General features: G+C 38.5%; 1 protein-coding gene across 2 annotated transcripts; it reads right to left on the reverse strand.

The window, feature by feature from the left end:
• Positions 1–228: 228 nt before the first annotated feature.
• CRBN (cereblon) lies at positions 229–20,459 on the reverse strand. Of its 2 annotated transcripts, none has more exons than XM_083795100.1 (11): positions 20,155–20,459; positions 16,433–16,542; positions 16,062–16,264; positions 15,031–15,180; positions 13,504–13,666; positions 10,243–10,305; positions 9,450–9,534; positions 8,802–8,917; positions 7,250–7,314; positions 5,370–5,501; positions 229–3,805 (listed from the first exon to the last, which is right to left on the reverse strand). In XM_083795100.1, exons 1-11 carry the CDS (start codon positions 20,219–20,221, stop codon positions 3,622–3,624), a joined length of 1,338 nt encoding a protein of 445 aa, XP_083651226.1. In that variant the 5' UTR covers positions 20,222–20,459; the 3' UTR covers positions 229–3,621. The 2 variants fall into 2 exon arrangements, with proteins under 2 accessions (XP_083651226.1, XP_083651225.1); XM_083795099.1 differs by having other exon boundaries at positions 16,433–16,545; positions 20,155–20,458.
• Between the last annotated feature and the right edge of the window lie 1,274 nt (positions 20,460–21,733).

Here is a 21,733-nt window from a genome sequence, read left to right on the forward strand (position 1 = left end):
GGATAGGTAAAAAAGAGACCCCAGCCTGGGCAGAGCCCCGGCTCCCTGGGCACCCAGCTGGGCTCCAGTGGCCAGCCAGGAGCCGTGCTGGGGTGGAAGGGGTAGAGGAGGCAGCTGTGCCCATTGCTCAACTCCCTTAACATTGTTTTCTGTAACCAATACAATTCGAAACACAGTGTAAACCCATTTTCTTTCTGTTCCAGTCAGCAAAAAATGTGTCCTCCAAGATCAGTTTTGAAACAAATTGAGTTTTATTCTTTGCAAATGTTTGCAAGCAACAAGACTTTTCAGAAAAAAGTTGTCCCAAAAGGCAGAGGAAGAGTTAAAGCAAAGAATGTGCTACCCCTTCTGCAGCTTTTACAAAGCAATTAAAGGTGAAAAACAATGAGGAACAAAATTAATTGCAGCACATACAAAAATAGCATTATTATTAAAAAAGAACAGTTCGAACATTTCAGAACAAGTGTGCAAATGTCCTATTGTGATTCTACCTATTCATCTAAACTAAAATATATGAAAACTTGCAAAATTACAGGCTCCGATTGTATGACGTCTTTATTCTACGGCTACGGCAATGATAGCTTGGAAACGAACAGTTCTATGCTACTTGTACTCCAACCCAGCTGAGATGTTCTGCTCAACGGGGCAGTCCCCAGTCTACACCCCCCCCCAGATGCTTCTTCGTCCTTCCTCCGTCAGACCTGGCACGGATGTGGCTGTGTGATCAGTACTCCGATCCCGTGACTCTGTAATTCCCAGGTCTCACGTATAGACACAAATTACAGAGGGAGAGAAAAGAGAAGCAGTCCCTTTTGGCAGCAGCCAGCATGTCAGTTGGATTAATTACAGCATGAAACTACATGCCAACCCATGAATGTAGTAAATACAGCTATTATCATAAAATTTGCTGATTTCCTTTGTATTTAGCTCTCAAAAGCGTATGATGTCCATATTTGTCAGAAATAGTTCTTCACAATCCCAACATTCTAGTAGTTTTCTCTCCAAAAAAGAGAAAAGAAGCATAGAAAATATTAACCAACGTATTGAACCATTCACAACTCTACATCCACGCTGAAAGTCACGTGCGGTACATTTTGGGAATTCTTACATGTGTACCACTTCAATGGCCAGCTTCACCACAGCAGGATTCATCATTTCTGCAGCAAGGTGAATTATACTTGCTTTCAACCTGGAAATTGTCATGGACTTTGAAATGGCAAATTACACAGAAGGTTAGGCAGATGGAAAAGCATCATCAACAATAAAATTAAGTTAGAGCAAAATTTACTTCTGACTTATCTCAATTATATTAGTTTACATTTGACTATATATACACAATACCAAAAATATGCCTATTTTGTATTCAAACATTGCCACCATAATGCCATTTTTCAGTTGAGGCAATCTAAAAGACTTGGCCAAAACCCAAAACACCTTATGAAGTTCAGTGAGAGCTGAGAAAATGATCATTTTAAAAGCTCCACTCACCAAACCCTCTGTGGATGCTTAAAGCAAATGGCAGCAGAAGGTACTTTAAAGCACCTTCAGGCTTCCCACTGCCCACAAGACCTACTGAGGGCGATAGGAACAACAGATACTTGAGTATCTCAGAGGGAAAAAATAAACTAAGCCTATAGCTAAGCCACACGTGTCTGTGTGCACCCATGTGCGTGCTGCATGTATGTCCGTGCCTGTGCAGGGAGTGAGGGGGAAAGCTAAGTATGACTTAGGTGGTTGCTAAGTACAGAAGTTTCACAGTCTCTTGCTCACACTACCGCTTAGCATGTCAGTCTTTTGAAAGCTTATTATAGAAACATAATCAAAATACAGAATGTTTTCTTTAAGAAAATGAGCCATCGTTCACCCTCTATTTGTTCAGAATTATATTCAAAGAAGTATTGCTTTTCATGGTTCACTGGCAAGTCAGAGCACTGCACACACAATTAAATATGGTATTAAAGATGTCTACGGAGAGAACAAAAGTTATCACAGAAGCACAGAGGTAGAAGGCTTCAAAGAACTAAACCTGAGTTACACAATCATTAGTTTCTACATACCTAGCATAATAAACTATCCTAACAGCCTTTCAGCTTCTAGCATCTTTTCACATCTGGATTTTTTCTCAGCTGTGCTGTAACAAATACCACATTACCGCTTAAATCGGCTACTTGTCTTGTAGAGGTCTGGCTTTAGCCTTTCACTGCAGTAATCTATCCATGCTACATGTTTGATGTAAGAGTGTGACTGAGAAGGAACAATTAGTGGCTTATGTCTTCAATCTTAAGCAGTTTTGTGTCATAGTATTTAATAATGCAAGTTCTTAAAGATTTACACAGAAGAAATGAAGAGTGAATGAAAAAGCTTCAAAAGAAAATATGTATGGACACACAAACTGAAGAAATCTTGCCATCTTCAGTTTCTGCCATCAAAGTGCATTCTGATGAAAAAAATCAACCCTGCAGCAGCAAAAGCTGCCCTGTTTTGGTACCCATGTCTGTAGCACAGACAGCACTCCAGAAAACAAAAACAAACAAAAAGCACTGCCTTTTGTTTCTGTTTTAATCAGGAACGTTTGCCTTTTGTAGGGTAAGGTGCTAATGTAAAATTTTACCTTCTGATATGAAAGTCTAAAAGAAAAAAAAAAAAGATATGTTGCCTCCCCCTTATCAAAATATGTGTTAGTGAAAAATCTCCATAGTCACGTATTGCAGAGGATACTTCGTGGAACCCTGGGCATGCATACCTGTAAACTAATCTTCACAGAAGCAATTTTGAAAAGTAAATATAAGCACATTCAACAGTAAATGACAATGTATTTTATGTTCTGGGACTGATCTGTATATTTTGTATAAATAATTTAAAATTTAAAAGACTTTTGAAGTCAGAAATGCTCAATATATCAGATAACTTATAAGGACCATATACATAATATAGTTTTTTTCAAAGGGCATTTTGTAACATACTTGTTCTAGCTGCAGGCAGCTCTTGCTTCTGCCAGTTACAGCACTGCCACTAACATTTCCAACACACTATCAGTCAAAATACATGCTTCAGCCTTGTACTCTTTGATGGTTATTCAGCTAATATTTGAGAAACAGCACAAGCATAAAATTGGAAGTATTCCACATAGTTAGAAACAGGGATTCTCATCAAAAACACATAAGTATATTATGGGAAATACTCCGCAGTAAGTAACTGGTATCTACCATCATATATTGCATAAATTATACTCTGTTTAATTGCAATTTTAGTTTTTGTCTCCTTCTTTCACTGTAGGTTGATAGCAGTAAACATTTCTGAAATTATACACAGAAGTAGAAAGTTCGGTCAACTCTGACCAGATGAATCAAAGTGATTTCTTGGTGTCTCATACCACCTTCTCTCCCCAGCTGTCATTTTAAAGATTCAACCTTCAGTTCTCAGGGTGGCTGAAGCAACAGTAATGTGGATGCACACCAAATCCAAACGTAGTGAGCCTGCTTGTTTGGTGTTTTTTTTTTGGGGGGGGGAGTGTAGTTTTTTGTTCTGTTTTAAGGTTAAGTAGGCATCAGATGCAGAACTGAGTAGATGCATCTAAGAGACAGACTACTGCCTGTTCATCTCCAAAAGCAGGTTACTAGATTACAGGCAGAGTAACGGTGATCTATCGTGGCCCGATTCATCATCTGTTTCTGGAATCCGAGGCAGGAGAGCAGACCGTGTCAATCCCCAGAATTTTTGAGGTGACATATCCTTTTTGGTAGCTGTGAACTTCCATCCCATGTGGTTCCCACAGATTCTGCACTGGGCTATAGTCCACGCATACCTATCAAAAACAAAAGAAAAGGTTGATGCTGACTTGTAAAGAAAAGATGCTTTCAAAATACCAGACCACAGTTCACTTATCAGGTAAGAAGAGAATTATAGTTTCAAGCTGGATTTTCAAAGAATCTTAGGGAATCAAGGTATCCAGCTCTCATCTAAAACCCTGCAAATCTTAAAAAATAAATCAGCCTTCAAGTACAGAAAGTAACGAGTATTTTAGTAGCACAGCATTTCAACAATATAATGAAATGCTGTGTGCCATAAAAGAGAGTCAGAAAGTGGTTCTTGGAGAGTAAGTTACTTAATGGAAATAAAAGTGTTTTTTGCACTGCTGATAAATTAAAAGGGAACCACATTTTCCAGACAGATTTTTCTTTAACAGCTTCAAAAGTCAGAACGTGAATATTTCAAAACCAGAGAAGAAAAGAACCAAGAAAACAGGTAAGGATGAGAAAAATTAACTCCAGATACTATGAGCTAAAAGTTTTCCTCAGGGAATCTTAAAGCATGCAGTTCTTACGACAGATACACCACCTGCCCTCCAAGTCATTACTCAGCGTTTTATGATAGTCCAGAAAATAAACGAAATTAAAAAAAAAAAAATGCAGGAGTCAATGAGTACATGTATTAGTCAAGAACCTTGGACTGGCTAGAAATACAGCAACGTATTATTTTATGCTGCTTTAGACACACAATAGCCAAAGGGACAAAAGAACGATTTCTGACATTGCAGTACAGAAAGGGCCACACAGAAAAGTGATTTGGTGAAGCTGTAACAAGTATTTTTGTGGAACTATAAATAATGTTTCTGTGAAACTGTAATTCAAATATATTTTGACATTTCAGCTGCTGCTGAGAGGTTAAATATTCAAAGTTTTGAACGTGTGCCTGAAGCATGCTTATCTAGGCAAAAAAATTCCTACCAGGGAGGTGTGACATTTTGATGCAAGACCATTCATTATTAGGTACACATTTACATCTTGACAATTAAGTCCGCTACTATTGCAGGGAACGAGAGTACTTAAAAAAATTAACAATAATCAGATTAATATAATGTTAGTCATTTTTAAAGTAATATAACATTTATTCGGTTTTTAGGTCTAAAAAAATATATCTCAGTAGAGTAACTGCATTTATACACTATGTTTTCAATTTGTACTTGACATACTTCATGATCAAACAAAACTGCATGGAAACAACAGTTCTGGTACTAGTTGTGGTTTACTTAAAACCATACACAAAGAAATTCCCAGAAAATCAGTATCCTGTTCATAGCTCTGAGATTCAAAGGGTATGTTTTAAAATCTTAATATGTTAAAATATTCAAAAAAATTCAAGAGAAATTCTGAAAACATTTTACATGAATTTATCATTCTTTATTTTGAAAAGTCTAAATTTACTTTCTTATTTTTCATATGAGCTAAATCACCATACACATTTTAAAATTATATGTTTTACTATTCTACTGTCATAAGAATACATTTACAACTGAATTTATTAATAAAATAAAAATAAATTAAATTAATTAATAAAATTATTAATAATTTTTCTTCTAATTGTATTACCCAGGAAACCAGCTGTGTTCTGTCGATGGTCGTCCACTGAGATTCAAGTTGCAGGCTTTATATACAGTAAGAGTTTCATGGATATATCCGTGCGGATTCACATACGCTGCCATGGGTCCACATAAGGACAAACTATGACAGACAATTAAGAATTTAGCCAAAGTTCAAGAAAGAAAAAAAAAAAAAAGCTCTCAAATGTAAACAGATGAAAAACAGCCGATGGTTAAAACTATTTTACATAGCAGAAGAACTACATCAGTCAGTAGAAAAAAAAACACTATTTTTAACTATGTTATTAAAAACTGAAAGAAAATCGTTACGTAAAATAGTATTCAAACAAGTATAGCGAGGTTACTTCTGGCTGGTGACCAGACACTAGTGGAGTTCCTCAGGACTCCATTCTGGGGCCGGTTCTCTTTAATGTTTTTGTAAATGATCTGCATGTGGAACTCAAAAGCATACGAAGTTTGCAGACGATAAGAAATTAGGAAATGCTGTTGACGACAACTTGAATTCGAGTCAGGAGTGCGCCCTGGCAGCCAGGAGGGCCGGCCGTGCCCTGGGGTGCCTCAGGCCCAGCACTGCTGGCAGGCCGAGGGAAGGGACTGCCTTAACGTACTCCTGTTACCTCGTTAAAAGTCTCTACTTCAGTAAAGGTAGTTAAAAAGATATTATCCCAAGTAAGGATTAAAATGTTCGGCTGCATCTTGCCCAGCTGTTTGCTAAGGAGGACAAGTTATTAGAGGATAGCTGACAGGATGTTGTTATGCAGCTCCCCCATTTAAGGTTGTTATTAATGTTTCCCTCAAAAAACTACAGCCCAGTAGTTGTAAAAAAACAAACAAAAAAAAAGCACGACAGACTCATAGTTTATTTTACTTGCCTCTACTGAGTAACAACTTCCAATAAAAACAAGTAGCATCTATATTGCTACTCTTAAATTGAACTTTAAAAGTCAGCAAAAATGTGCATTCATTACACTAACATCTCATCATTCTTCTGTCAAAGTACATCATGTCAACACAGCAGGAATTGTCACTTCTGGAATCCATCATTTAATTGGAAGATAAGAAATGGGTTTTAATTATTGCATCAGCTTCTTTTCACACTGACAAAGGAAAACTGTGGGGAGTCTTACGTTCTTTCACCAAGGCATCTTTTAACCTTCATATTATCATAGGTGATGGACTGACATTAGTTATCCAAGATGAAAACAATGACAAGACTGGCAGAAGTAGCAATCATTTGGAAAATGTACAGTCTTATCATTGTTTAACATGGAAAATATTGTATAGGTCAAATATACAATGGGGGCATACTGCCTAGTACGGTTATTAGCCTTAACTCCTATATTCTTTAAATGAGAGAGGTATCACAATGCTTAACAACATACATAGGTAATGTGCTTATACGACAACATCCCGGGACCCTATCTGTGCCACACAATTAGTGCATTTTAATCTGCTGCTCAAGTTTGTTGGCGTACAGAAAGTCAGAATGAAGTGCCAGGAAAGTATTTTTTGTCCTATTATTTCTGAATAAAGTTCACGAGGTCCCAAATTTTATACGTAGAGTTTTGGAGTTCAAAACTCACCACAGAGTGCATGTGGCAAGATGCAGGACTAGGTGATATAACAAGGCTTTTCACACTAACTTCTGTTACAATATACATGGTGATGTTTGTATTTACTAACTTTTTATTAAAAAAGCTCAAATAACTTGGTCTGTTTAATAAAGAAAATTCCCTATAAATATTTACTTAAATTTTATTAGAGCTGTGGAAAACACATTAGCTATAAGACATACCCCAGCAAAATATGTTTTGCTGTGCCAGTGTTTCTGATCAAGAACCTCACAAAGATTAAGAGCAATAAACTCACCTGAATATTTCATTCTTGGTTGTTATTTCTGTATCTTGGCATTGCTTACAACAAAGAGATGTACACTTGAAAAGAAAAACCAACATGGTAATTTCATTCGTTTCCAGATACTTGTCAGCACGCTGGCAAATAATAAAATTTCTCTCCCCTTCCCTCATAATAGACTTTGTACCAATTCCTTTGTTTATCTGGGCAGCAATCACATTTTCTCTTTAAACCAAAGGATAAAAATGTTTAGGCATTTTCATTACTTATGGTAAATGTTAATTGTTATATAAAATTAAAAAAAAATCATCTTTATACACTTGCTTTTTAAAATAAAAAGAGGATCTGACTAATCTGACTACACAATAAGCAAGTCAACTTGCTAAGGTCTTTAAAATCTAACTTAGAAACAAAGCAACTTTGCTCTTCTAAGATATAACACAAAAGGAAGACAAATACAATCATTAAGATGAATGCAATCATTAAGTTTTGCTAAATTTGAGAATACTGTAGATCAATAATTTTAAATTTCTCAAGACAAATATGTAAGATGCATTGACCTTTTTCTTAAAGAGTATGACAGAGCAATTTCTCCCCTACAATTTCTATAAAGCCGAACAAGCAATCACTGACATTACCAAGAAAATAGCCGTTTAAAAATCAGCTTAGTAGAATGCTTTACTATGAATTTTCAGGAGGTGCGCTGTTATATGAACACATTAATGAAACATTAATTTGTCTCTCCATTCAAAAATTGGATAGTGAATGTTCCAGCTACCACTACCAGACATAAGCAAGTTTACAGTTAAAACTTTTAATTATACTGATGACTCTTTTAATGTTTTCTGTTTAGAAAGAGAATAGCAATCTGAACTGCTATTGGAAATGTTGCAAGACGTTCTTGCAAACACTGCTCATAAAACAGATGGATTCGACATGAGTTTGACTGACAAATACTTGCATTATAATACATAATATTATTTATAGTATGCTATTATTAAGCAATGTACTATGTAAAAATAAACTACATCCTACATTTAGAGCATTACCTGGCCATGGAATGGAAAGAAAATAAGAAAAGAGAAGTTTTAAAATAACTTTAAAAAGTGTTGCTTAACAAGTCAATACATGTCTTTTTCAAAAATCCTTTTAGTCTAAGATTTATATTCAATAGCTCAATGCTACAAAGATTTATCTTTTGTTACAAAGTCCTCAAGTCTTCATGGCACAATGCTACTTGATTGCAGTATGTTATACAGCAATATGGTGTTCTGATGATCCTAAGATCGGTACCAACAACACTAGACTTCTAGCACCACCTCTTGGTGAAGGAATTGCTGCGTATTTTCAAATAATTTCTGACAAAAGCAAATATGACTCTTGCTGCCAAATAAAGTCTAGAATTAACAGCATTTTCTTTCTTAAGTCATCTTTTCAAGGTGAAGGTAAAATAAAAACCCCCAAACTCACTCTCTTAGACATATTATTTGTTATAGATTTTAACTGTCACTTTGTGTGTGTGACAGAGAACAATTTAAAGTAAATAACAGGTAAAACAAATACTCACTCTGTTCATAATATCTAATTCACACCGGAGTCGCTGAACAGCACTACCTATTTTAAGCAACTGTATACGTAATGCATCATCAATTGGCAGGCAAGCAGCAACTCTGTAAGAAAAATCTAGAAATGAGAAAGTACCAGACCTGTTAGAACTTACGGAAGAAATAAAACTTACTAGTTCTTCTCACAGATTGAGTGCTAAAACTTAAGTTTATATTGGACTTTCACAGGTCATCTCAGCATATCCTTCTGCCCTAAGGCTGGATCACGTACACCTAAAACTACTTCTAACATATTTGTCTAATCCATAGTTAAAGATCACCGGTGATTGACCACTTGGACTTACATAATAATTTTTAAAATCTAGTATGCTTTTGGCTCATGTTTTCTTACGAAAGATTTGTATCACATTCTTCCTGCCATGGAGCGCAACAGAGTTCTATTTGTTTTACTGAACATCTTTCAGAACAGCTGGAGATGTTCACACCTTTAAAAGTTCTATCATCTTTTCGTCAAAATCAGCCATCAAAGTTTGCTGGAAACTGGAAGTGAAGAATGGACTGTCAATAGAAAGTAATTATCTAACCCTTATTTTCTTAGGATTTTTTTTTCCTACATAATATTTGATTTCATAAGCTAAAGAACATCATACCTATTGGATTTGTTGGAAGAGACTCATCTTTAAGATTTTCATCCCATTCATGTAGCTGCCTCTTGACTCTTTCCATCAAGGTTTCCTTTTTTTAGAAGAAAAGCCTAATTTAAATACATAGGTATTTCTGTTTTCTTTAAAAAAAAAAAAAAAAGGAAGCAAGATGTAGAGTAAGCTATTTTCCCTAGTGGACATTAGCTTTTAAGACTTACAATAATTATAAACACTTCATACCTGTGTATTTTTAACTTAAGTGCAAAAGAAGATGGGAAATGGGCAAAAATCAACCAGTAGTAGGTATAAATCTCATCTCAGGTAAGTAGACAACTATTCAAGTTCTAGAGATGTATAAAACAGATCAGGGTTAGGCAGAATTAGCCTTCTCCCTACCTGTCCCTCCCTTATAGTAATTGCTTTATGTATTAATATACATATCTACATATATAAATAAAGAAATACATTACATATATTATACATATATTATGCATATAAAATATCTATATTTTTTAAGTAAGCCGACACCTGAGACTGAAGTTGGTTAGGACACTCATTTGAGGCGTGTGGGACAGAGGATCAAGTTTTTTGCTCCACAACAGCAGAACAAGAACCCGAACCTCTCGTATCTATTCCAGATGCGTGCTCTAGCACCAGGGAACAACTATACATAGGCAAGTCCTTCCCGCTCCTACCAGTAAACTGAAAGCTGTACCCTTCTTTAAAACATAACTTACAAGCCAACAAAATGAAAACTTTTATATTATCCAATAATTAGATATTATTTGGTAATACTTACAGCATCATACAAAGAGTAAAGCCAGGGAGGCCAAGATGTCAAACTGGCACAGTGAAACTTCCTCTAAAACCAAAATCACAAATATTTGTTCTTTAACACTGGCAGATCTTACCAACATTTCTTGTTTACACAAATAAAACAGAGGCATATTTGACTATTTAAAGGTACAACAAATGATCACCATAAAAAACAGTACTTCAACATGAGGCTTCCAAAACACTTCTCAGATGCACCGAGGACTTTTGCATAAAATAAACAATACATAGATTTTCTCATAAAATCTGTCTCAGCATTAAAAGTATTTTTACTGCTTACTAATGAGAAATACACATCTCCAAACAGTATCTATCTGAAATGTAGACAGTTAAAAAACTTAAGTACTATTAGATAGCGCATCTGTTCCTTAGTCACCATCAATTATTGATGCCTCAGCAACCACAGCAAATCACTATGTAAGGTGATTAAACCATTTCATATCAATTTAGTCAAACACATAAATACATAAAATGAAAGAAGGAGATTAATGGGCCACAGTAGGTACCTAAGCTGATATCTATAAATTCAAAGAATATATGGTCATATTTTTAAAGCGGAAAAGTGTTGTGTTAAAAACATAGCTAAAAATAACAACACACAAGTCAGGAGTTCCAGAGGATGCCTTCTCACAGCAGAACAATTTCTGACTAAGAAAACTGTTGGGTAGCCTTGATGCTTAATCACGTATCGCTATCCACTCTTGTTCTTGTATCTATTTGTAATGGAAATCATGTTTTCAGAAATGCTTACTGAACATCGATACTTATGACAGCCTACTGAAAATTTATTAAACAGCTTTATTATCGCTACCCAAAGACGGTGAACAAAATGTTGCACAATATCCATCTAACAGCCTCGTGTGAATAAAATTACATACCCAAATGGACTATGGAGTAAGAAACAAACGTGGAGGAAGAAAACAAGAATATCAGAAAAAAGTCCTCCAAAAGTCTCTTAATTATTTTTACTGACTTCTAGTCTTTTAAAATAAAAATTTCACTAGCAGGATTTAGCCATGCTAGCTGCATCATACTTCACTGGGTATGACTAATGCGTGCCCTTGAATTGTGTACTAAAACATCTGCACACTAAAACACAGCAGGTAAGGTGGAACAAAATAAAAAGGGACGCCTCTAACACTTCTGAAGTATCTTCAGCATGTGTGCACCCTGTGCATATCCTGCAGACAAGAAACCCTACGTTTTAACTGCACTCATCTGACAAAACTGAATTTGTCAACCACCAAATTACCAGCAGCGTAAAGGTATTTGCTTAGTTAATTCTCTAATTAGTTGATGAATTCTCTACAGTGGGAGAAGTATCTCCAACCAAATAGTGGCGAATTGTTTAGAGTTTCACCACATCCTCTCTCCTGTCCTCAGTGCTAACTCTTGTCCCATTAACCTCACCGTGCACACTTACTGACTGCTAATGATAGTTGGTCTTTGTGCCTGAGAAGGAGCCAGGTTTACACTTGAAAGGCTTTGCTGGTACAACTCTGCTAGTACAACATGCCAGCAGGCTGCTTATTATAGGAATGTACTTTATTCCAGCAAAATTATCCTTTGACAGCATGCTTTATTTCAGACTTCTAAAGGAAAATGCTGTATACTGGTAAAAGTGCACGCACGTTCACTTGAATAAATGCATATTTTAGCACCTTTTAAATAGCACAGATGCCTCTAGCACAAATCACACCTTATCGTTCCCCTGAGCAATGCAGAAGTTTGTAGCAAGACTCCACTTAGGAGTCTTGAAAATTCTGCCCTATGATCTTAGTGCAAATTCCCTACCGATTTCAAGTATTGTTACAGCTGCAGTGATGCAAAAATAGTGTAAACAAGCAATGACAGAATTTGTACCAGTGAAGTAAAAGTAGAGCCTCATTCCCTAATGGCAATACCAACATCTTGATAGTGATTATTTCTCCTCTACTGTTTTGGTTTTGTTTTTAATCAAAGAGTAAAGCAAATAAAGTTCTGAAAGCTCTAGGAAATAAAATTGGTAAGACCATGGAACTGCTAGTTCACCCACATTGTTCGTGTGTAAAACCACTTTCTTCCTCTATTAACTAACACATCAACGTATGTAGATTGCATAAAACAATTAGAGATTTGTGACCTTTTTCTAGCGTGTCACTTTCAATAACATAACAAAATTTAAGAACATTTCTAAATTAAATGTAAAAATGGGTTCTACATTAGCTATCCCAGAAAGTCTGTTAAACAAATACCAATAAATAATAATAATAAAAAAAAAAGATTTAGAAATGCATGTGCAATTGGACTGAATAAATTTGTTGTACAGAAATACTGCTGCAAACTGAGAAAGAAAATTGCTAAGCACAAAAATTAACAAAAACTTGAGATATATAAATGTTTATAAGAAGGTGAACATGCACCATAAAGCATGCTCAGAGCTCTGACCTTCAGCTTAGCTGTTAGCCAACAACTGGGTGGGAATATTTGACTGAGTTAAAAAACAGAGTCCATCTTTCTACTGTGGATCCACATTTTCTGTAAAAAAGGAACTGCAGGTACAGAAATCAATTCTCTAACTGAAGCAGGTTTTAAAGCAAAATTAGCAAATGGAGTTATGATTCCAAACAACCAAGTTCTTACGTTTTAGACATCAAAGGTCTTCCGTTTCATTGTTGAAATTTGAGAGTCACCTCGGCTCTTTAAGAACCTCTTCTACCTCTATCAACCAGCCACAGAGAAAGAGTTATAAAAGCACCCTCACTTTCAAAGCCAAACATTACTGTAAGTACAAAACAAGACCCACGGCACTGTCAACACTGCCAATATTTTTATGGGCACAGCAATGACAGTTAACGTCAAGATGTTTCTTTGACCTGCCTACAAATAAAAAGCTATTAATTTGTTGTTTTTTTCATGAACACTTCATCACCTATACGCTTTAGCAATCAGCATTCTCTCTGAGGTGCTTATGTAAAAATTAGTAACAACTGTAATATTATTACATTGAATATTATGGTAATAGCATTAATCAAATACTACTATAATTAAAAACAAATAGAATGCACACAAAACATGTATTTCCCTGCCGTTAACAGTTGATAAATAATCACACAGCCTGTAAAAAAGCAGAAGGTTGGCATCTAGCGTCCCAGTTGTGCATCCACTTCTGAAGACAGATGGAATTTCATACTCATTTTCAAAATACTGTCAAACACAGTAATTTAAAAAAAAATTAGCTTCTGACCTTTTGATATTTCTGCCACCACTGACGTAAAGCTCGGTCCTGCCACGCTGTAGGTTTTGAAGAAGGAAATATGTGGCATCGGCTGAGAGACTGCAGCTGTACTGCTGACATTGTTGAAGGCAGCACTCGCTCAGGGAGGATTTGTACTTTAGCCTGCTGGATTCTGATAAAAGGAAAAAAAGACAGATATATACACATACACTAGAGTTTCAAAAATTGATTTTACTGCTTATCACTACATGGTACTATAGAATTCAAGCAAGAATCCATTTCATCCAAGTTTTTTTTTTTTTAAGTTGTAGCAACGTAAATCAAATTACCATAGGGATCATACAGCACATTTGTAGCATCCAAACATACGAATCCAAAATACAGACATCCTCTGCTAAATTATTAAAGCCACTGTGCTAACTGGACTCTAGTATGCCTAAAATGAAGACAGAAGCAATACACTGAAGATTCTTCAATCTCTATTTTTCATTTGCCTTTAAAAATCAGAACTAGCTGCCTACCAAATATTTTTGCACTGGCATACAAAACTAGAAAATCACTGCTCTAACTTTTTCACCAAAAGTTACTTTGCTTTTTTCCTCTCACAGTTAACTTCCTTTTCCATGAGATACAACGGGAATGCCTACGTATCTTAAAGCACAGGGTATCTGCTGTATTTTAAAGTATTTGAAAGCAGAGTAGCTATATATAAGTTTAAGTCATTCCAACAAATCTAGAGCTTGCCATGATGAGAAAATTCATCTCACTACCTTTATTTCATACATTTAAAAATTCAGACTTATGAATGAAACTTGTGGACATGCTGTATAAAAGCGTTCTCTCCTAGTCAGTAGATGAGAAACCATCAAAATAAAATGCTTTAACAGCACAGATTTTAACTGTTTCTAGATTCAGCATTCTGAACAACGTCATTGCTGCTGCAGTTATCCAAGTGCTGCCATCTTGTGTTCAACACTGAGTTTTTTATATAGTAAAATTCAGAATTTGTTAACTGTAACCAAAGGGTAGATAGTAAGAAATAGCAAGTATAACAGGTATTTTTTATTTCTTCACCTGAAGGTCGTGAAAGCCTAAGAATGGTATCTATGGTGCCAGGGAGGCATATCTATGGTATCAGGGAGCCCTTCTACAAGACAACACAAGGCACATACCTGATAAAGGAGAGTATCTTCTCATTTCACATTTGGTTTAAGCACAGATGTGAGAGATATTGAAAGTTTTACCACTTATAATGCAGGTAAATCAACATCTTTTTCTGGCTTAGTTTTCAGAAACAAAGATGTTGTCACAGATGTTTTCACACACACACCACATCAAAATACCGGCAAACATTCTTTAGAGAATTTTAGAGCAAAGCTCTAACTAAAACACATACTTGAAGAAATTACCAATTAAACATAAAAACACTAATCAGTCAGTTGTGTGACTGACAGGCCAGATGCACCCCAATATATGGTAAATGCCTTGGTGAAACAAGATTTGCATTATGTAAAATTAAATACATTATTTTCTTACCCATCCGACTGGGTTCGTATTTCAAGCACCTTGAACCTCTGTCTTCCTATTGCTTTCACTTTGACTGTTTCAATTCCATATTCCTGCTCTTCTCTGTAGGCATATATTTCTGCTGTTGTTCCAAAATGTGCTTCCCTTTCACGTACATTACTAAAAGTAAAAGGATTAAAAAGATTACCTACCCTCCACATAGTACTGTTCATTCAGATTTCACAAGTTAATCCACCTGCACTGGCTGTACAGTCTTACCACTTACTGTTAGCAAAAAGCTAAACTTGGTAAAATACTTTCAATTAACTACAGCCATTATTTTTCCATTTTAAAAGCAACTTCTAATGGTATCTTTTTTTTTTTTTAACCAGTTAATTTGGTTTTCTTTAAGGGTGTAGAGGTAAGAACCTGGGAACACAGGGATCACCAATGTATCTGTATCGGAAATGCCAACGTTCAAAATTCTTTAGACCAACTTTCCAAAAACAACCGTTCCCACTTCTTACGTAATTAAACCATAGTAAATGTGGGGGAAAGAGGGAGGAATGCTCCCAGCTTCTTCCGGGACATATTGGCCTTTATCTTTTCCATTTCTCTAACATCTCATGTCTCTCTACTCTCTTGTCCAACCGTTGTGTGCGCTTGTTTGTACACAAAGCAAGCAAATACACCTTTATGACAATGAAGTCGTCAGAACAAGAATCTCATTTTTGTATTTCAAATTAAGGATGCTTCTTTAAGCAAAATGGGGCAATACATTCAAAGAGTGACTAATTACAAAAGGATGCTCAAACTAGGACGGCAGATGGACACTTTCTGTTCCTCTAATACAAACGTGATACTGTCATGAAGCAACCCAGTAACACATGAAACCCTCTTCACGATGTGCTGGAAGGTATCTTTTGCCTAACAATTTCGGACCACAACTTAGTTATTCACCACAAAACTGATGCAATCATCTGCTTTTGATTTAGTATCCAAAGTAACTGTGCTACAAATACATGCTGCATACCATCAGTAAACCCACTCGTGTATTTTACCTGTATGCAAGAACAGCAAATGTTCTGTCTTTCTGAATTAAATTCCGCACCATGCTAACCTCTTGAGGGCGAAAAAGCTGAAGAGGTAACGTCTGTCCAGGAATCAACATCACCATCACGTGGGGCAACACTGGGATCACTTGACAGCTGTCGTCATCGTGCACCGTTCTCCCATGAAACTCTTCCATATCAGAACCTAAATACTGAAAACAATAAGTAAGGAAATGACAGCAGTACAACAGGCTGGGTTGATTTACAAGGACAAAATAAAATTAGGCCTTTAACCTAAGGCTTTTACAACAGAGTTATGCAAAACCAATCAAAACTTCTTCAAACTGCATTTAATGGAAGACACATAGAGAAAGACATACCACATGTGATGTTGGCAAACTGGTGTCAAAATTAATGATGTTGGGCTTTTCGGCTTCTTTACCATCTTGATCTTCCACTTCCATTTCGTTGTCATCCTCTTCCTCACTCTCTGCTAATAAGCACATAAGGAATACTGTGTACAAATCAACCAATGAAAATTAAAATACGGAGAAAAGAGAATCATAGAAACACATTCAATATTCCCAGGCTAAAGCCCTTCTTCACAGGGAAGCAGCTTGCATATTTGTAAAAACTATGAAAAATTCTTGCAGTTACAGCAAAATCACTGTTCTATAGCAAGGGTCAAAAGCTGGTAATTTATTTTTGAAAGGCTAAGGAACAACCTTTTTTGGACAAAATTCTGACAAATTCTGACAGTTCAGATTTTTACTTCAGTAGTAGTTTTTAGTTTAAATTCCTAACGTCTTCTGCCTGTAACGCAGGGACGCCAGCTAACTTAATTTCTTACAGGATGCTGAATACACCACTTACAGCGGTACAACACTGTACAGTATAACTGTTCATAAAACAACTGACTTCCAGGTAATCTGAAGCTCTACATTCACACAGCTTCTTGCTGATATTTTTAGGCTCTTTCACTGCTGTCACCCTCTGCTCAGTGTGTACCACACATAATCACAAAACGCAGCGCACACAGAAAGGCACACACAGGAAAGGTAACTACAAAGGAGGAAGGCAGTATTATGACTCTACAAAGACCTTCAGGTACAAAACAGTATTTAAAAATTACTACTTTCTTGTCATTTCTCAGTTCTAGGTATCAATCCTGAAATTACTTTCAGGCAAGAAGACAGATAAATTATCAGTATGTTTTATTATTTAAACACATAGCCAGTGCATTTGTCTGTATAAAATCCACACAAATATGTTAAACTAGAAAAAAAAAGTGTTTCTAAAATGCTGTTTCACTGACCATTCCACGTATTACTATATAATGTGTGCCTGTAAATACTCACCCAGAACAAATACAACGTGATTAACACACATTTGTAATTGTATTATTTGATCCTATTTCCTGGCACTTGGAACATAAATAATATTTATATGCCATGACATGTCTGAATTAGATTTGTTATAAACTTTGTAAATCATATCTGCAGGATTCTTATGCCAGTAGCTGCTGAGTAAAAGATAATCCCAACAGTGCCAAAAACCATGATTTAGATCTTGAAATCTAATACGTCAGCAGGAAAATATCCTTACAGTAGTCTATCCAGTTGCCTGTCTTTGCAATTAGTGCTGACAACTTAAAGGTGGAGCGATTATCTCATCTGAAACGTACTGTGAACAAACCTTACGAAGGGATAGGGTTTGTAAGGATCCTTCCTTCAGAAACACCAGCACCCTTGCTCACTTAGATTGTACTCCTTCTGAGTGGGAGGACGAGACAACAATGAAGAGATGAGCTGTCTCTGGAGAGTGTGTATTTCCCCTCCTTGGCCTTCAGGCACATTTGTTAAACCTACTCTTTACAAAATGTTCAGTTGATGGTCATGTTTTGGTTTTATCTCACTTGGTTTTTTTTAGATCTTGCAGTTTACAGACCTTTCTCTGTAGGAGGAATAGCACGACACGCTGACGCTACAGATCCAGCCAATACTGTATTTATATTGAACAGAAATGATACAGCATTACAGGAGGTTACGGACTCTCCTTGGTGTTTTATTAATTACATAACTTAAAGCAGTAAGACATCAACTTCCTAATTATTGTAAAAATATATTCCATTTCTGCATAAATTTTTTCTTCCATGATATTGAGTTCGGAATCCGAAGCATAAATGACTGCAAAATGTTTAAAATGTACAAGAGGGCCAGCATGCTCTTTAGCTCGATGGAGACAAAGAATGGAAAGTTTTTACGTGGCTCTGGTGCAGCAGCATGGGCTGCAGGGAGGGAAGCTGTCTCCTTCGAAAATTATATTCTGGTTTACATGCACTCATTAAATTGTATGAATCATTAGCAGTTTTAATAGCCTTTTAGACAGAAGCTGTTTCATTTGCTCTTCGGAGCACAAAAGGAATTTACAGTCATTGATCTGAGAGCAACTGCGTCCTGCAAACTTTTGGTCGTTCTCTCCCAAATCGCACACTAAGGGCTGCGTGGTGGCAGAGGGAATCTGGAGGGCTGAGAGGAATGATGACTCATTTTACTGCAGCAGCACCATGTGAATGTCGAAAACACACCGCCGGCTTCACTCTCCTACTCAGTCACACTACAGGAACAGGAGATGGAAGACAAAAGGAACTGTATATTTGTCATTTAACCACATTTTTGTTGATTTTTTTTTTCATGATTAATGAGACCTCAAGTACACAGGAACAAGAGAACGGCAAGTGCCAAAGGCACAATTCTCATAGAATTTCCTTCCACAGCAAACTGCATCAGTTACCAGCAGGACTTACTGCTATGTGCATGCTTATTCTGAAATAATTTTTTTTTCTTGTTTAGCAGGAGGTGCTTCCAAAACCAAAACATGAGCTCACGTCACTTTGGAGGCACTATATGCTAAATCAGAAAAATGCACGTTATTATGCGCTGGGTACCTACACAAGGAATTATGACAGTGTATGCGAACAAACCAGGCTGCTCTACAAATTCCAGCATGAACACTGCAGGAAGTCTGGACACGGCGTGGAATTCAACGCTGCCCTCAAGTGCGGTACAGAGGACATCCTGCTTCCCTGTTTACTAATGGCATTACAGAGCATTTAGACTGAGTGGAGGCTTTCTAAAACAACAGAAGATTTCCTCAAGTTTTGTTAGGTTTTACAGAGGCCCAAATTTGCAGAGTCGGGTATCTGCATTTGCCCACGTTGGTGGAAACTACGCCTTTTCAGCACTTTCACCTGACCAGCTGCCTAATGTCTACAGGCCCGGTGCCTGAGCGCCTATTCTTCCACTACAGACTGGTGGACTCGGCCAATAAATAAAAACGACACAAGACATACAATAACAGCTGATTTTGCCCTTCTCTGAGCCCTGCCTGGTGCGGACAACCTCTGCACAACCCCAGCTACGAGCAGCCGGCACTGCCAGCGCTGGGCATGCAGACGATGAGCGACGCCCGCAGTTTCATTAGCCGGAAGGCTGATAAGCAGGAAGGCTGTTAGCACCGTACACCTACCTAAAGATGAATTGTGACAACATGAGCAGCAGCAAGGCAGGGACACCTCCCACTGCTGCCCGGCCTCAGACATATGCTAGGGTGAGCTACGGCAGAGCACTCAGGACGGGCTCCTGCACCCCAGAGGCCTGCTGAGGCCCAGGGGCAGCAGGATGGGACGGGCTGGGACAGGACAGGGTGGCTGGTGACCTGCACAGCTTCACTGCCCTCCTCCCTGTTCTGGCCCAAGCAGCCTGGCCCCCCTGCAGCTCGCCCAGCTGGCCACCCCACATTTCTCCACCAGCAGCACACCCTCAGCTCTACTGCTCGATCATTTTCACCCCACTCGCCGTTCCCTGCCGCTTCAGCTCCCAAAAACAGCCCGGAGGCCTCCCCGCAGCCTTCCCCGGCTCCCTCCCCAGGCCCGCAGCGGGGCTGAGCTCCCCCCGCAGCCGGTCCCGAGCCCGCCCCGCTGCCCCTGCCCCCGACCCCGGCCCCGCCCCGCGGCCCGGCCCCGGCCCCGGCCCTGCCTCACGCCCGGCCCCTGCCCGCTGCCCCCGGCCCCGCCGCCTCTCCTCCCCCCGGCGGCCATTACCGGGCGCCGGCTGCAGGTGGTTGCCCATGTTGTTGCGGGGCTCGCCGCCTCCCTCCTCGGCGGCCATCGCTGTTTACCCGGAGAGGAGCCTGGGAAGCCGCCGCCGCCGGAGGAGGAGGAGGGCGAGGAGGAGGAGGAGGAGCCGCCGGAGCCGGCACAGGAGCCGCGGCCCCCGGCGGTGGCACAGCGGCCCCTGGCGGTGCCCGGTCCCCTTCGGGGCGCCCCGCTGGGCCTGGGCTCGTCCCTCGGACCGGCACCGGGCCTCAGGGCCTGCCTGCCGGCCTCGAGCCTGCCCGTGCCCTGCTGAGGGTGCTCGAGGCGGTTTTATAGCCTCGTGTCGTCCTCAGTGCCCAGCACGCTGTGTGTGGTGCAGACGGGTCCCTTCCCTCCTTGAGAACTTCGGTGAAAATTGGTTTTACGCACGGAAAATAAAAGATGAAAGCTGTGTTTTGTAGCACAGCCGAAGCTAAATGCTTCAGACTTCCAGCCAAAAGTGCAAAATGTCGTCCTGACGCGAGGCCAGCGTCATGCCCAGGAGCAGGTCGCAGTTGTCCTGCTGCTGGTGCGCGGCAGGGCCGGCTGACACGGCGAGGAAAAGGCCGAGTGGGTTTGCTGCCCTGCTCTGCCCTGTCCCACCAGTTACGTATTGCCTTCCGCCTTTAAAAGAATGAAAGCCATCATATCAAACCTCTGGGCCTTCTCCCGTTCTGTTAAAATGCTTACTTTTTGTTGCCGTTGGCATCTGCTGCATACTCTCACAAATCACTAAATCCCATGCGATGCTCCCAAACGCATGCTCCTACGTTTCTCGGAATTAAGGTGTTTCAGAGAAACATGTTTTAAAGATAAATAGCACAGACACATACCAACCTAGGGGCTGGCCGCTCATTTCCACCTGAGTACTGAGCAGCGTTGCGCTGTGCTGATCAGCGGTCGGCCTCGGAACACCCCCACAGCCGGGCTGTCGTTCCCCAGTTTTCAAATCAGATTGATTTGAAAGTCAGACAGATGGACTGTCTGACCATCATGGGTGGAAAATTTCAAAATAGTCATCACCTGTACCGAACTGCATATGAGCAAGATTCAATAACACACTTGCTGAAAGAGGAAAGTACCACAAACGCCTATGATGATACATAAAACATTTATAAGAATAAAATAAAATAAACACTCAATTTTTCAGCGATTCCATGGCTTTTTCTGCACTGTCTGGGTATAATATACATAATTCCAGGATATTGTAGCTATTACATATACCATAATGAAAAACATCAAATAGTTTTGTTGTCGTTCTGTATTGCAGTCTAGCAAACTGAAGTATTAAAAAATTATGAGCCATTTCTTCTACAAACCCTAGGGTTTTATTAAAAACAGTTATGCTAAATATTTTTGGCTTTTTTGATATGCTAATATATTTTGATTTTTTTGTTTGTTTTGTTTGTTTTGTTTTTTAACTTAATTGTTAAGGGTACATTTCAGTCACTTTTTAAAGCCTGTTTCTGCAGTGAGGAGGAGGGATAGAACTTATTTTTTAATGGCTACTGAGATTCTCAAATAATTCACGTGACTGAAGGAGCTA

This window comes from Anser anser (assembly GCF_964211835.1).
Source record: "Anser anser genome assembly, chromosome: 12".
In the NCBI taxonomy this organism is placed as follows: domain Eukaryota; kingdom Metazoa; phylum Chordata; class Aves; order Anseriformes; family Anatidae; genus Anser; species Anser anser.

Coding starts and splice junctions, on each gene's coding strand:
- CRBN (XM_083795099.1), bottom strand. CDS start 20,221: ATGGCCGCCGAGGAGGGAGGCGGCGAGCCCCGCAACAACATGGGCAAC. Junction 16,546..20,154: donor CCACCTGCAGCCGGCGCCCG/GTAATGGCCGCC, acceptor TGTGCTTATTAG/CAGAGAGTGAGGAAGAGGAT. Junction 10,306..13,503: donor GGTGGCAGAAATATCAAAAG/GTCAGAAGCTAA, acceptor TTTTGGTTTTAG/AGGAAGTTTCACTGTGCCAG.